At 37.6% G+C, this 14,340-nt stretch overlaps 3 protein-coding genes across 6 annotated transcripts; all 3 read left to right on the top strand.

Annotated features, from left to right (window-relative positions):
- Positions 1-1,993: 1,993 nt before the first annotated feature.
- Positions 1,994-6,151, top strand: LOC111811922 (Aldolase-type TIM barrel family protein). Of its 3 annotated transcripts, none has more exons than XM_087117800.1 (11): positions 1,994-2,154; positions 2,295-2,510; positions 2,791-2,937; positions 3,018-3,083; positions 3,568-3,676; positions 4,274-4,350; positions 4,858-4,908; positions 5,000-5,077; positions 5,547-5,624; positions 5,745-5,804; positions 5,887-6,151. In XM_087117800.1, the coding sequence occupies exons 2-11, from the start codon at positions 2,322-2,324 to the stop codon at positions 6,019-6,021; spliced, it is 990 nt and encodes a 329-aa protein (XP_086973926.1). In that variant the 5' UTR covers positions 1,994-2,154; positions 2,295-2,321; the 3' UTR covers positions 6,022-6,151. The 3 variants fall into 3 exon arrangements, with proteins under 3 accessions (XP_086973926.1, XP_023554753.2, XP_086973927.1); XM_087117801.1 differs by having other exon boundaries at positions 1,996-2,154; positions 2,413-2,510; XM_023698985.2 differs by lacking the exon at positions 4,858-4,908.
- Positions 6,152-8,656: 2,505 nt separating this feature from the next.
- On the top strand, positions 8,657-10,778 carry LOC111811923 (auxin-induced protein AUX28). Of its 2 annotated transcripts, none has more exons than XM_023698987.2 (5): positions 8,657-9,053; positions 9,600-9,856; positions 9,990-10,131; positions 10,288-10,349; positions 10,532-10,778. In XM_023698987.2, the coding sequence occupies exons 1-5, from the start codon at positions 8,932-8,934 to the stop codon at positions 10,555-10,557; spliced, it is 609 nt and encodes a 202-aa protein (XP_023554755.2). In that variant the 5' UTR covers positions 8,657-8,931; the 3' UTR covers positions 10,558-10,778. The 2 variants fall into 2 exon arrangements, with proteins under 2 accessions (XP_023554755.2, XP_023554756.2); XM_023698988.2 differs by having other exon boundaries at positions 8,662-9,053; positions 10,524-10,763.
- An 860-nt stretch (positions 10,779-11,638) lies between these two features.
- LOC111776495 (U3 small nucleolar RNA-associated protein 18 homolog) lies at positions 11,639-13,999 on the top strand. The gene is made up of 2 exons (XM_023655953.2): positions 11,639-11,830; positions 12,088-13,999. Exon 2 carries the CDS (start codon positions 12,102-12,104, stop codon positions 13,818-13,820), a length of 1,719 nt encoding a protein of 572 aa, XP_023511721.2. The 5' UTR covers positions 11,639-11,830; positions 12,088-12,101; the 3' UTR covers positions 13,821-13,999.
- The last annotated feature ends 341 nt before the right edge of the window (positions 14,000-14,340 follow it).

Genomic DNA, 14,340 nt, shown 5'->3' on the forward strand with positions numbered 1-14,340 from the left:
ACAGCCACTTATTGCAGCAATGCAATAATACGAGGAGTCTATGCAGCAATATTCCCCCCAACGTCAACTTCATGGGTTTGAGGCTCAAATATTTCCAATCCAAAACAGTTTTGAGGTTGAAAAAGTTTGGGGCTAAGATTTCATCCTCGTCATCGTCACAATAATCAGAAAAGAGCGAAAGAAATTCAATTATTATTGTCCGGTTTGAATACTTATAGGCTATTTTAAATCTCCGACTCTCCTTCCTTCTTACGGTGGAATTTATTGTGCTTCTTTTCAATGTTAGCTGTAACTTTTGTCCATTCCGAGTCACTTACTGAATCATTGGAAGAGTCCAATCTAAAAAAAGACAGATCTGATTAGATTGCTAGGCTCTCTTTTGATAATGACCGTTATTATGTTTCAAACTACATTCAAATCTTTATCGGAATAGTTCAAATCAATCAAAACTCCAAGGTAAATCTTGATAGGTTCGTTATGAAAACTAATGAGAAAATTGTTATGTTGAAAATCTTCTTGTTTAGTGATTTAGATTGTTTTAGGAGTAAATTTCGAAAAAAAATCTCTTTTTTTTGTGGATTTTGATATTTGTTTATTTTTTTTTATGGATTTTGGTGAAGGTTAGTAATGTTTTACTTGAGATACTATGTTGGGGTTGACTTAGTTCCACTAGGAATCGCTGATTAACTTCGAGTAGTGCTCTGTCTAACATGATTGATCCAAATAGAAATCGTAGTTAGTTTAGACTTGAGTCACTCCCTTTTATCTCCAGTCAACTTTGTTTTCATGTGGAATTGTGTCGGGATAAACCTAATTCTATTAGGAGGTCGTCATCTAACCGCTACAGGCACTTAATTTATCAGATAGACTCACATTGGTACCCTAACAAGTTTAGTGAAGAACTTGTTAATGGTACTCCTAGACCAATTGAGGTAAAACAAGGCTAGGTAAGTACTAAGAAAAATGTGGACAATTGGGTCTCACGTATGAGAGTCATTTTACCCTTTAAAGTGGGTAGCCATGGGGCTACTCGAAAAGTATATATTTTATGTTTATTCGTTCTATTCTTCTTTTCTTTTTAGATTGTACTTGGAGTTACAAAATGCATGGTGATGACGTTCACTCTAGTCTAATACAGCTTAATCTAATAAAGCCATCGAAGTGGGTAATGGATAAAGGTTTTGCTTTCGATCTTAGAAATTCTTAGTTTTTGATTTGTCCCATTTAATTTTCAACATTGTTATTATGTTTGATTTTTCTTTTTCACACTTGGAATATGAAGGTTGGAAATACCTTTGAATTTGATCCCAAATTTGATTAGTTTAATAAATTTAAGTGGTTTCTTTTCATTTATTTGAACATCAATTTGTTTTCAAAAGCTCATATCTTAGATATTTTTGTAATGGTGATCCTCTAAAGTTCAGTTTAAAAAATTCGGTTGTTACACTATTTTTGTGCATATCTTATATCTCGCATACTTTATAGGAAAGAATATAACACTTTATTTAAAAATTTAATTCGACTAATTTTAACTAAAATTAAAAACTTAAAAGGAACTATTAAAAAAAAAAAAAAAAGATGAACGTGTATCAAACGATTGGTAAAGTTTAAAGAGGATAGATATGAATATAACTAATAATTAGAACCTTTTGTGTAAAAAATGATTTATTTTAAATTTTACTATATTACTCTTGATTTATCCTAAATATTTAAAAATTGTCTTTAGAGCGAAATCTATTGAAATTTTGGATGACTTGAAAGTAAGAAATGAACACGATAATTTCTAATTGATCGATGTAATGGAAACATTTTCGAAATATTTAAGATAATGTCGAAATAAGTATTTAATAATATTGTAAAATTTGAAAAAATAGATTAAAAAAAAAAAAAGGTGTTTTAAAAATAAATGATAAAGTTGGGGTTATTTTTTGAAAAATTAACCGATAAGAAGAAGAAAAAAAAAAACAGAATCAAAACCGATTAAACAAAATTCGCCCTACGTAAAAGAATCCAGCCGCCAAAATTCCTCGCGCAGCTCAACAGAATAGCCGCTGTCCTTCATTTTTCGGACAGAACGAGGTCGATGCGCCGGAGAGATTTCTTCATTTTTTGATGCAGCCATTGGATATCGAAACTGAACTTCTCAGGTTCCAGGTAAGATTTCATTTTCTTTCCTATATTTGAATTTGAATAAGTTTTTGACCGCAACTGAGCTTTAATCGGAGACGAACCCATTTGTCAATCCAAAAATTCCACCAAACCTTCTCTTGTTTTGATTTGAATTTGAAATTCAGTGAACTACCGACCGTCATTTACTCCAAATGGACATTGCTTTCAATTCTTCGTCGTTACTTCGATTGAACAAGATTCCCACTGCCCTTGTCTTTCCCACTCATCCTCGTAAGATTTCAGTCGTCCAATCCAAGCGGTTTGTTCCAATGGCGGCCCTTACAGCCTCCAATGCTATAGGACTGTCGGAAACATTCAGCAAATTGAAGAAACAGGGCAAGGTAAATTTGTTCAACCATTTATTATCTCCAACTTTAATTTTTTGACATTTCGTTTCTGGGTTGTTTGTTAATATTTGCTCTTGTTTTGTTGAATTATACTTCTTCTGCATTTTGGTGTTCACTGTTTGATACTCTTGAGAGTCCTCATTTCAACTCAATCTAATCAATCCAAGTCTTTACTGGGTTAAATTCTTTCACCAATGCTTAATTGGGATTGATCACGAGATGGGTTAGAGTTCTTCATTCATCAATGTTGTTCTAAACTCATACATGTTTAAAGGTCGCATTTATCCCCTACATAACTGCTGGTGATCCTGATCTTTCCACCACGGCCGAGGCATTGAAGGTTCTTTCCAACCATGGATCAGATATAATTGAACTTGGTGTTCCATATTCAGATCCCTTGGCAGATGGCCCTGTTATACAGGTTGAATATCTCGCTCTCTTCATTTTTTTCATTCTTAATGTATTGTTCCTTATTCAATTGTCTTTGAATGTTTTCTGTAGGCTGCAGCTACTCGGTCCTTGGCTAGGGGGACAAACTTTAGTGCAATCATTTCTATGCTGAAGGAGGTAATCTCGTAGTACCATGCAACATGCTGTAGATAATATTAACATTTTTTCCTCTTCCAATTTTGGTCTCAAATTATTTTAGGTAATAGAAAGAATAACCCAAAATTATTTCATTTGTTACTTATATAACGACTTAAGCCACGCCAAATGTGTTATTTTGCAAACTAGGTATAATGAGGTATAGTAACCTAGTCATTAACCATTTAAGGTTGTAGTTTGAGAATTTGTTTAATTAGATAATACTGGAACGGAGTCACACTAGAAGCTGCATTTCACCAGGCTGTAAAATTTGTCTTTCCTTTAACGAACAAATATGTACGTGTATACTTAAATTAGATCTTGCACTTCTTTTTCGTTAGGACAATTGAGTTCTCGTGCACGGCATCATCAAATTAAATGTCTTTTGAAATAAGCTTCTGTCTCTATATGCTTCAGTAATGGAATCGAAAGTTGACGTTTTTTAATTTTGTTTCTGGCTGCTTAGGTTATTCCTGAACTGTCTTGCCCAATTGCCCTTTTTTCATATTATAACCCAATTCTTAAGCGTGGCGTTGAGAACTTCATGATGACAATAAGAGATGCTGGTGTACATGGTAATAATGAATTAACCCCATCTTTTATAATGAATTATGTTAAAACCTTTTATCAATTTTTTTGCCCTACTTTCAAGATAACATGACAATTAGGCCAATTGTCTGGTACTAAATGTTATGGGTTGTCATTTGCTCTAACTTGCATAGAAATATTGGTTTATTTACTTGAACATCATTAAATTGTCATTTTCTTTAACCCTGAAGTATGTACTAAACAATAATTATGGTTTTGGGCCTATTATATCATTGCGTAATGAACATGATATTCCAAAATCCTTGTTTCAAATTTATTTGTGCACTTGGTGTGAGGTTCTAATGAGCTTGTTTCTGAAATCATGAACTTCGCGAACAACTTCTTGTCTCTTAATGAGAAAAGAGAGGACAGAGGCGTGTAGGAAGATTATCTGTCTGCTTCTCTATTATGTGATTATCTAACTTAATATCATCAACTTCGTGACGAGTCGATGACTATTTGAAAGTGAATAATGTTACAACTCTAAATGTAATTTTTCTTGCTTTACAAACTTCCATGGAAAGAAACCTTTCTGAATCTTCGGTTCGTGAATATGTTTGTAATTACATTGCACTTTCTTGCAGGGCTTGTTGTTCCAGACGTTCCTCTGGAAGAGACTGAAATTTTGAGAAAAGAAGCTGTAAAGTACAATATCGAGCTGGTGAATTCCTTTTCTCATAATGGTTGTATTATCTAAATTGATTATTAGTTTTAGGTTTTTGATATTTATTTATGATTTTTACTTAAAGATATTGCACATAGTGGCAAAAACAACCTCTGAAATGGACCTAGCAAATGGAACAGTCCAAAGATCTTGATAACTTCCCCATTGATTCCACACGTAAATTAGGGACATAATCTGCAGTGCTGAAGATTAGTATATTATTAACTGTAATTATTTGGTTGAACCTGCAGAGTATCCAGTTTTCTTGATCATGATTGTTTAGGCGGAAAACAGTTGCCTTGAGTACTGAAAATTATTTGATTGTTGAACTGTACTTCCCTGCATTCTTTTCATTATCTGTAGAATGAAATTATTAAGGTAAAAAGTAGCCAATTCATTGACTGGTTTGTCTAAAGATAGGATGATTAGTTGTTCTACATCATCTATTTGTGTGGTAATGCTTTGTTCACGAAATCTGAAAAACGGGCGAAATCTGAAGAACAGGTGGAGTTGTTATACATCATCATTAGTTGTTATACATCATCCATTTGTGTGGTAATGCTTTGTTCACGAATTCAGAAGAACAGGCAGAGTGTATTGTTTCTAGATATTTGCTGGTTCTTATGGATTTTGTACTCTGCTAAAGGTACTCTTAACTACACCGACGACGCCTAAAGATAGGATGAAAGCGATCGTTGAAGCTTCAGAGGGATTTGTGTATCTTGTAAGACCTTTTTCTGTTTTTGTCTCTTTATATGCAAATAAGTTGTAGCTTTTTCTTGTTGTTCATGGTGTCATTGAATGTTTTTCTTGAAATTGTCTTGCTTGTAACATTACCATGACGGCACATCTAGAGTGTTCCAAGATTCCTTTTCAGAATGGTATTTTAACAATGTGATTATTTTCAGAACCCTCTTTTTGATGGAGTTAAGTTATAGAACAACAACAGAATTGTGTAGGAAGAAGAGAGATCGTTTTCGGTTTTGTTGGAGCATATCGCTTTAATCGCTTTGTTTTTGTGCACAAACGGAATGATAGATTGCATTGAAAGAACAAGGAGTTTGGTGAAGATAGTAAATTACAGTTATTCTCTATGTTACTTCCTCTGTATTATACCATAGAGATCGAGTCGAAATTACGATGTCCTTCTCTGTCAGACTTGCAATATGAAATTTGTTCTCGTTCGATTATAGGTGAGCTCCGTAGGAGTTACCGGTGCCCGTACATCAGTGAGTGATCGAGTTCAAACTCTCCTTGAGGAAATCAAAGAGGTGCATCTTCTTCAGTCTTAATAACTATCTAGGATGTACTTGTAATAGCTACAAATTTGACAGCTGATGACTTTGAAACCAATCAATAACATAAGCCTCACTCTCCACTCTGTTTGGCAGGCAACAGAAAAACCAGTGGCAGTAGGTTTCGGTATATCAAAACCCGAGCACGTGAAACAGGTAAAAGAATTTCGTCATACACCGAAACAGTTTACTTGCTCTGCATTTTTTCTGGATAATACGTTGCCGTGTTCGTCCATAGGTGGCCAACTGGGGGGCTGATGGGATCATAGTTGGTAGTGCTATGGTGAAGCTGTTGGGAGAAGCCCAGACTCCTGAAGAAGGATTGAAGGCACTAGAAAGCTTCACCAAATCCTTAAAATCTGCTCTCTCCTAATCAATTTTCGATGGAATAAGAGGTCAGCTAGCTCTGTCACTGAAGCCTGCTAGTGTTTTACAGTCATCTTTAAATGATACTTAAAACATTTCTCTTTCTTTTTAGCTGAATAAGACTGTCAGTTTAGTTCTGTTTAAGGATATTGCTTGGTTTTTTAGCGAATATAAGTTTTGTTCTTTCTGGTTCAAAAGGTCCACTGTCATGCCTACATTTTTGTACTGGTTTTGAGTATAGGAAGCACTTTAGTTGAAGGACGTTTCAAACACAAGTTAATTTGTGTAAATTTGCAATAACTAAGAGCTCGCCAATAAATCTAAGAAACTCAGCCAACTAAAACTGTTACAAAATCTATATAGCATGTGATAAAACATGGAAGACTGAAGGTATTACTGACCGTGCACTCATCTCTATGAGCCTCCTCTTAGATAATTATTTACCAGTCTAATTCTGTGAGATTCTACATCGATTGGAGAGAGCAACGAAGCATTCCTTATAAGAATGTGGATACGTCTCCCTAGTGGTTGCGTTTTAAAACTTTGAGGGGAAGCTTAGACGGGAAAGCCCAAAGAGAATAATATCTGTTAGCGATGGGCTTAGGTTGTTACAAATGGTATCAGAGCCAGACATCGGGCGGTGTGCTAGCGAGGACGCTAGCCCCGAAAGAGGGTGAGATTGTGAGATCCTTTTATCGGTTGGAGAGGGGAACGAACCATTCCTTATAAGGGTTGGAACCTCTCCCTAGTGGACGCGTTTTAAAACCTTGAGGGGAAGCTCGGAAGTTGGAGAGAGGAACGAAACATTACTTATAAGGGTGTGGAAATCTCTCCTATTGAAGAGAAGTCCGGAAGGGAAAGCCCAAAGAGGACAATATTTGTTAGTGGTGGGCTTAGGTTGATACAAATTCCAATCCATAGGCCCCGTTGGTATGATAGAGTTCAACCATAGATCTCCTCTATGCGTCATCTTTTAAGACTCACCACTTCTTCGTTCGACACTCAAGTATTCCGATAAGTTAAAGGCAAAACTTTGATACCATTTGTTAGGGACAACAACCTTCTACCTATCTCTACAAGACATAAGTTCTCGTGACTTTACTTGAAGAATGACTTAAATGAGTTTATACCAATTGAGATATTATCCATAGAATTTATGATCGGAATTAAAGTTTTGAAAGTTGCATCTATCTGTGCATGAGAATGAGAATTTGAAGAATAATTTGTTTGGATGTATGTATATGATTATTATTATGAAGGGCCATGCCTATTCTTAAATTTGAAGTTTTGGTATAACCACGTATTTTCCCTGTCACCCATCAATGCAATACCTGTCCTTATATCAATTATTGTTTGGTGGGCTTAATATTCATTACATGCTCCAAAGTTTCTCTATTTAAATTTATTCTGCCCATCAACATCATGCCTTTAAGATATTGAGCTACATCACTTTTATGCAAATTTGAATTCGAAAAACTATAGTTTGATCGATCTAGATCTAAATTTTAATTTGTATCAAGTATGTAACAACTCAAGCTCACTGCTAGCATATATTGTGCCTAAAGCTTACCGCTTTTAGATATTGTGTCCAAAGCTCACCGCTTGTAGATATTGTGTCCAAAGCTCACCGCTTGTAGATATTATGCCCAAAGCTCACCGCTAGTAGATATTGTGCCCAAAGTTTACTGCTAGAAGATATTGTGTCGTGCCTAAATCTCGCCGCTAGCAGATATTGTGCCCAAATCTCACCGCTAGGAGATATTGTGACCAAAGCTCACCGCTAGGAGATATTGTGACCAAAGCTCACCGCTAGGAGATATTGTGACCAAAGCTCACCGCTAGCAGATATTGTGACCAAAGCTCACCGCTAGCAGATATTGTGCCCAAATCTCACCGCTAGCAGATATTGTGCCCAAATCTCACCGCTAGCAGATATTGTGCCCAAAGCCTACTGCTAGTAGATATTGTGCCCAAATCTCACCGCTAACAGATATTGTGCCCAAAGCTTATCGCTAGCAGATATTGTGCCAAAATCTTACCGCTAGCAGATATTGTGCCCAAAGCTTATCGCTAGCAGATATTGTGCTTAAATCTCACCGCTAGCAGAAATTGTGCCCAAATCTCACTACTAGCAGATATTGTGCCCAAATCTCACTGCTAGCAGATATTGTGCCCAAATCTCACCGCAAGCAGATATTGTGCCAAAATATCACTGCTAGCAGATATTGTGTCCAAATCTCACCGCTAGTAGATAGATATTGTGCCCAAATCTCACCGCTAGTAGATAGATATTGTGCCCAAATCTCACCGCTAATAGATAGATATTGTGCCCAAATCTCACTGCTAGTAGATAGATATTGTGCCCAAATCTCTCCGCTAGTAGATATCGTGACCAAAGCTCACTGCTAGCAGATATTGTGCCCAAATCTCACCGTTAGCAGATATTGTGACCAAAGCTCACTACTAGTGGATATTGTCCTCTTTGTGTCTTCCCTTTCAGGCTTCCCCTCAAGGTTTTTAAAGCGCGTCTCCTAGGAAGGGGTTTTCCATACTCTTATAAACAATGTTCATGTTCTCCTCTCCAACCGATATGGGATCTCACAATCCACTCTTTTCAAGGTCAACGTTCTCGCGGGCACTCGTTTCTCTCTCTAATCGATGTGGGATCTCACAAAGTAGATCCACAAAAGTTCCGGAACTAAATTTATAATTTTGAAAGTTCAGAGACCAAATACACACGTTAGTCTTAAAATTCAAAGGTTCGATTTCCTTTATCGACACGATTAGGTTAAACTTTAATGAGTCAAAATTGGTCAAAAAGGGCTTTGCTGGCTCCCTCTCAACATACAGCCTGTTCACTATTATCATTCCAACCAAGAACAGACATAGCCACCAAGCTCTCAAAGCGAAGGAAACGATGTCGTTTGAAGAGACAGAGCTGAGGCTAGGGTTGCCCGGAAATAATGGGAGTTCAGAAGTGACAAGGAAGAGAGTGTTCCATGAGGAGTCAGCTACAAATCACAAGCCTCCCCTACCCAAGTAAGTTCTACTTCATCTTTTAGAGTTCGAGTAACGTTTTCTTAGGGTCAATAACGTAAATCACCACTAAATCGAAAAGCTTAAACAGATAGATTACCGTAAACCGAACATATCAATACTTCAATGTTCTCTCCGGAGTTTGTGGACGTACAAGTTTGTAGAACCTCAAGTAAGTAGAAAACAGTCTTAAGTGGAGGTCAGAATGTACACGGATTGTATTGAATTGAGTTGAGTAGAGAGTTTTTTGAACAAACTCGAAATTTCAGGTTGGTTAGGTTGATGACCCGAGCAACCCGAATATAGTTCATTACTCAACCTAACTCAACCCAATTTTTATCGTTTGTGTTAGTCCAAATTACTCGAGATATTAAGTCATATAAGCACCCCTAATTAGAGAAAGATAAATGGCATTATAGAGGTTCTAAGTACATACAAGACCTCTAACTTTGTCCCTTAACGAGATTACTTTAACACAACCCGTGTGTTTACTTAAGCTTATGGGTTGATCGAGAATGTCGAGTAATATTGTTGTTGCGAGCTTTGTAGGGCACAAGTGGTAGGTTGGCCACCAATAAGGTCGTACAGAAGGAACAGTCTGGCCCTCCGAAAGGGTAGCAACGAGGAAGAAAACGACGAGGTAGTGCTAATCAGTAGGAATAAGAATGGAAATATCGGAGCAGCTAGGTTCGTGAAGGTTAGCCTTGATGGTGCACCTTATCTTCGCAAAGTCGACTTGACCATGTACAACAGCTACAAACAACTCTCCCATGCCCTAGCCAAATTCTTCGGTGCCTTCACCATTGGTATTTAACGGATTCTCGAACTTTTAATCAATAAATTCTCGAAACATTAGAAACTAGACGTGTAATTTAACATAATTTACAGAAATATAAAGAAATTTAATAATAATTTTTTTTTTCATTTTCCCGACTCTAGGTCACTGTGGATCCCAAGCAGTTGGGATGAAAGACTTCATGAATGAAAGCCAACTAATAGATCTTTTGAATGGTTCGGACTACGTTCCAACCTACCAAGACAAGGACGGTGATTGGATGCTCGTCGGTGATGTTCCATGGCAGTAAGTGATAATTATCTAGAATTTTTAAATATTTTGTTTTTGTCTTCAATTTATGAAAATCCTCCATGATAATAACTGTGCCAAATTTTTGCTAAATCCACCGTGAAAGATGCAAGAAATAACTCGAGTATAATACGTCTCTCAATATCCATGCAGGATGTTTGTTGTATCTTGCAAACGTCTACGTATAATGAAAGGAAAGGAAGCCATTGACCTCGGTAAGATTGATAGATCTGTGTGTTTTCAGTATCAATGAACGCAGAGATTTGAATTTATCGAGCATATTGTTTTAACCATTTTAGTTATGTTTAGGTTAACTTTACACCCGAAACAAGTCCTTCGAATCTATATCATTAACATATCGGGACGTTTTTTTTTTCTTTTTCACCAAGGGCTGTAGAGAAATGCAAGAACTCCAAGAACTAACTTCACCTTTGATATGGGCAAGGCATGCTAATTGGTTGGTGTTATTTATATATATATATATATATATCATAATGTATAATATTAATTATGTATCTTTGTGTAGTGTTTGTGTGTATACAATATGGTCTACTTTTTATTTAAGTGATTAAATTTGTTTTGTGTTAATGTTGAATATAATCTTTGTTCCCGTCCCGTTTTCGGTTCCGTTTAACTAACGTAGAGAAATTTCTCGCTGCTTCCTCCTCCATTTCCCGTTTAAACAAAGATTCTCTTTCATGTTTGAGGCAGGTCCTCACGACTCGATTATAATTCAATGTTATAATTGATACTCATCTTCAAAATTCTAGTCAATTTGAGCATTATTTAAGCGACAGAGATACAAATTACAATTCTATAATGTTAACGACTCGATCTCTGTGGGATCTCATAATCCACTCTTCTTCGAGAACCAGTATCCTCGCTGGCACTCGTTCTCTTCTCCAATCGATGTTGGATCTCACAATCCACCCCTTTCAAGATTTAGAGTCCTTCCTGGCACACCACCCCGGTAACTCACCATATCAGATATTGTCCTCTCTTTGAGCTTTCTCTTACCGACTTCTCTTCAAAGTTTTAAAACGCATCTACTAGGGAAAGGTTTTCACACCCTTATAAATAATGTTTCGTTTCTCTCTCCAACCGATGTGGGATCTCATAATCCACCCTCCTTTGAGAACCAGTGTCCTCGCTGGCACTCGTTCTCTTCTCCAATCGATGTTGGATCTCACAATCTACACTCTTCAAAACCTAGAGTCCTTGCTAGCACACCACCCCGATACCATTTGTAACAACTCAAACCCACCGATAGCAGATATTGTCCTCTTTGAGATTTCTCTTCCAAGTTTTCCCTCCAAATTTTAAAACGCATATGCTAGTGAGAGGTTTTCATACCGTGTAAAGAATGTTTCGTTCCTCGTCTCTAACTGACATGAGATCTTGTGTTTATGAAAAAGCCCGGCCCAAGTTTCTGTTGAGAAAAACAAAATTGGGCCCAAGCCCACTTTGTAAAATAAAATAAAATTAATAAATAAAACAAAGAAGAAAACCCTAACCACCGTGTAAAATAAAACAACTCTTTCCTCACGCCGTCTCCTCCTCCGCCTCTCTACCGTTCCTACTTTCGCCGCCGTCGTCGTTCTTTTCCGCTCGTGCCTCCGCCGCGGACTTCTTTCTTCCGTTCGTTCCGGTGCAGCTCTCGGTTTTGCGCTGATTTTCTACTCCTTTGTTGTTACTGGTACGTCTTTCTAACGAAAAAAATGAAAACATTCTTGCCGCAAATTGGGACGCGGTTTGTGTTTGTTGTTCTGATTCGGACATGATGAATGTGGCTTATTGTTATTCTGTAATGTAGAATTCAACTACTTGTTTTCAAAAATTAAGACAAAAAGGGTACACAATTTACAATGAAGGGATAAATTGAGCTTATGGATCGTGGGATCTTTTACTTCTGATGCGTTTTTTGTTATCTTCTCAATATGATTGGTTTTGCAGGAGCTGAGTGGAAGATGAGTTTAATATCTCAAAATGTTGCTGTAATTAGTAGTACTGAGAAGGTTAATGGGGATAATACTGTTGGCTCTTCATCTCTGTTGAGAAAAGTAGATGCTAGTGATGTAGAAAACTCTGGTGCGGATACTACTAGGGCGAAGAAGAGAAAGAAAGAACACAAAAAAGAAGATGAACAAATAGTAAAAGAACAACAAAAGGAAATGGAGAAGCTCGAAAACTTTCTTTTTGGATCACTGTATTCCCCTGTTGAATTTGGGAAGGATGAAGAGAAAAATGATTTCAGTGCTGAAGAAAAGGCTCCTGCTTTGTACATTATGGACCGCTCTGCAAATAATTCCCTTTCCGTGTATGAAAATGATGTTGGGCTCCTAGATGAGAGCTCGAGTAAGGAGGAAGCTCAGCAAAGAAAACCGGTATGGGTCGACGAGGAAGAGGAGAAGGCCTCAGTTAATATTACTAATGTTAGTAGACTGAGAAAATTGAGGAAGGAAGAAGATGAGAAATCGATTTCGGGTTCAGAGTATGTGTCACGACTGAGGGCTCAGCATGCCAAGCTAAACCCCGGAACCGAGTGGGCTCAACTTGATGCACAATCCAGGGGTGGCAGTGATGATGATGATGATGATGATCTATCATCAGATGATGAAAATGCAGTTGCATTGGCTGATGGTTACGATAATGTCGATTCTATTGACGATATCCTTAGAACAAATGAGAATCTTGTAGCGAAGAGTGGTGCTAAATTGTTGCCTGGTCTTCTTGAATACTCGAGACTTGTCGATGCGAATGCACAGGAGCCATCAAATGGTCCTATCCATTCGGTTCAGTTTCATCGCAATGCTCAGTTACTGCTAGCTACTGGGTTGGATCGGAAGCTTCGATTTTTTCAGATTGATGGGAAACGGAATACCAAAATTCAGAGCATTTTTCTCGAGGATTGCCCCATACGAAAGGCATCATTTTTGCCTGATGGATCCCAGGTCATCATATCTGGGAGGAGAAAGTTCTTCTATAGCCTCGATCTAGTGAAGGCAAAAGTAGATAAAATAGGCCCTCTTGTAGGTAGAGAGGAGAAAAGCCTTGAAGTTTTTGAAGTTTCTCCTGATTCTAGCACGGTCGCATTCATAGGTAATGAAGGCTATATCCTGTTAGTGTCGACCAAAACAAAGGAGCTCATCGGGACGCTTAAGATGAATGGAACCGTTCGTTCCTTGGCGTTTGCTGACGATGGGCGACAGCTACTGAGCTCTGGCGGTGACGGGCAGGTCTACCACTGGGATTTGAGAACAAGAACGTGCATCCACAAGGCTGTCGACGAAGGTTGCATCAATGGCACAGCACTTTGTACGTCTCCTAACGGAGCATTGTTTGCAGCGGGTTCTGACAGTGGTATCGTTAACATCTACAACAGACAAGAATTCTTAGGGGGCAAGAAGAAGCCATTGAAGGCCATTGAGAATCTGACCACCAAAGTAGACTTTCTCAAGTTCAATCACGATGCTCAAATATTGGCAATCTGTTCAAGGATGAAGAAAAGTAGTTTGAAGCTGATACACGTACCTTCTTTTACCATATTTTCGAACTGGCCGCCGCCGAAGAAGAACCTTCAGTACCCTTCATGCTTGGATTTCAGCCCCGAAGGAGGCTACATGGCTGTCGGAAATGCTGCTGGAAAGGTATTGTTGTATAAACTACATCATTATCAGCATGCTTAGATTTGATCTCCATAGGCTTAATCATAATGGATTGCTACAGTTTTGACACTTTTATTATTAGTTCTTACAATCAGCTGTTACTTCAGCGAAGTGTCTGAAGTTTGTACCTTGTTTACTTATTAAGAGTCTGTTCTTTTGTTAAAAGATTAGAACTTGATATTAAGCGATTCTTTGAACTACGTTGCTCATATCCACTTCGTATCATAACCGTTGGTTTTTTGTTTTTGAGAATTAAGCTTATAAATTATGTTTTCTGATGTTGATTATTTTGCTTTCTTTCTTGAGAATGACCGTCTGAAAAGTCATCAAGACTAAGGAAGAATTGATTATATGTTTAGGAAAATTATTTTTAACCACTGATAAGGCATTATTATAGCTATGATATCAATTAGACAGAGATGACTACGAGACGGGTTGGAGGTGAAACAGACGGAGAGATGTCTACGAGACGGGTTGGGGGTGAAACAGACGGAGAGATGTCTACGAGACGGGTTGGGGGTGAAACAGACGGAGAGATGTC

This window comes from Cucurbita pepo, chromosome 15 (genome assembly GCF_057944985.1).
Source record: "Cucurbita pepo subsp. pepo isolate OVF chromosome 15, ASM5794498v1, whole genome shotgun sequence".
NCBI classification, from domain to species: domain Eukaryota; kingdom Viridiplantae; phylum Streptophyta; class Magnoliopsida; order Cucurbitales; family Cucurbitaceae; genus Cucurbita; species Cucurbita pepo.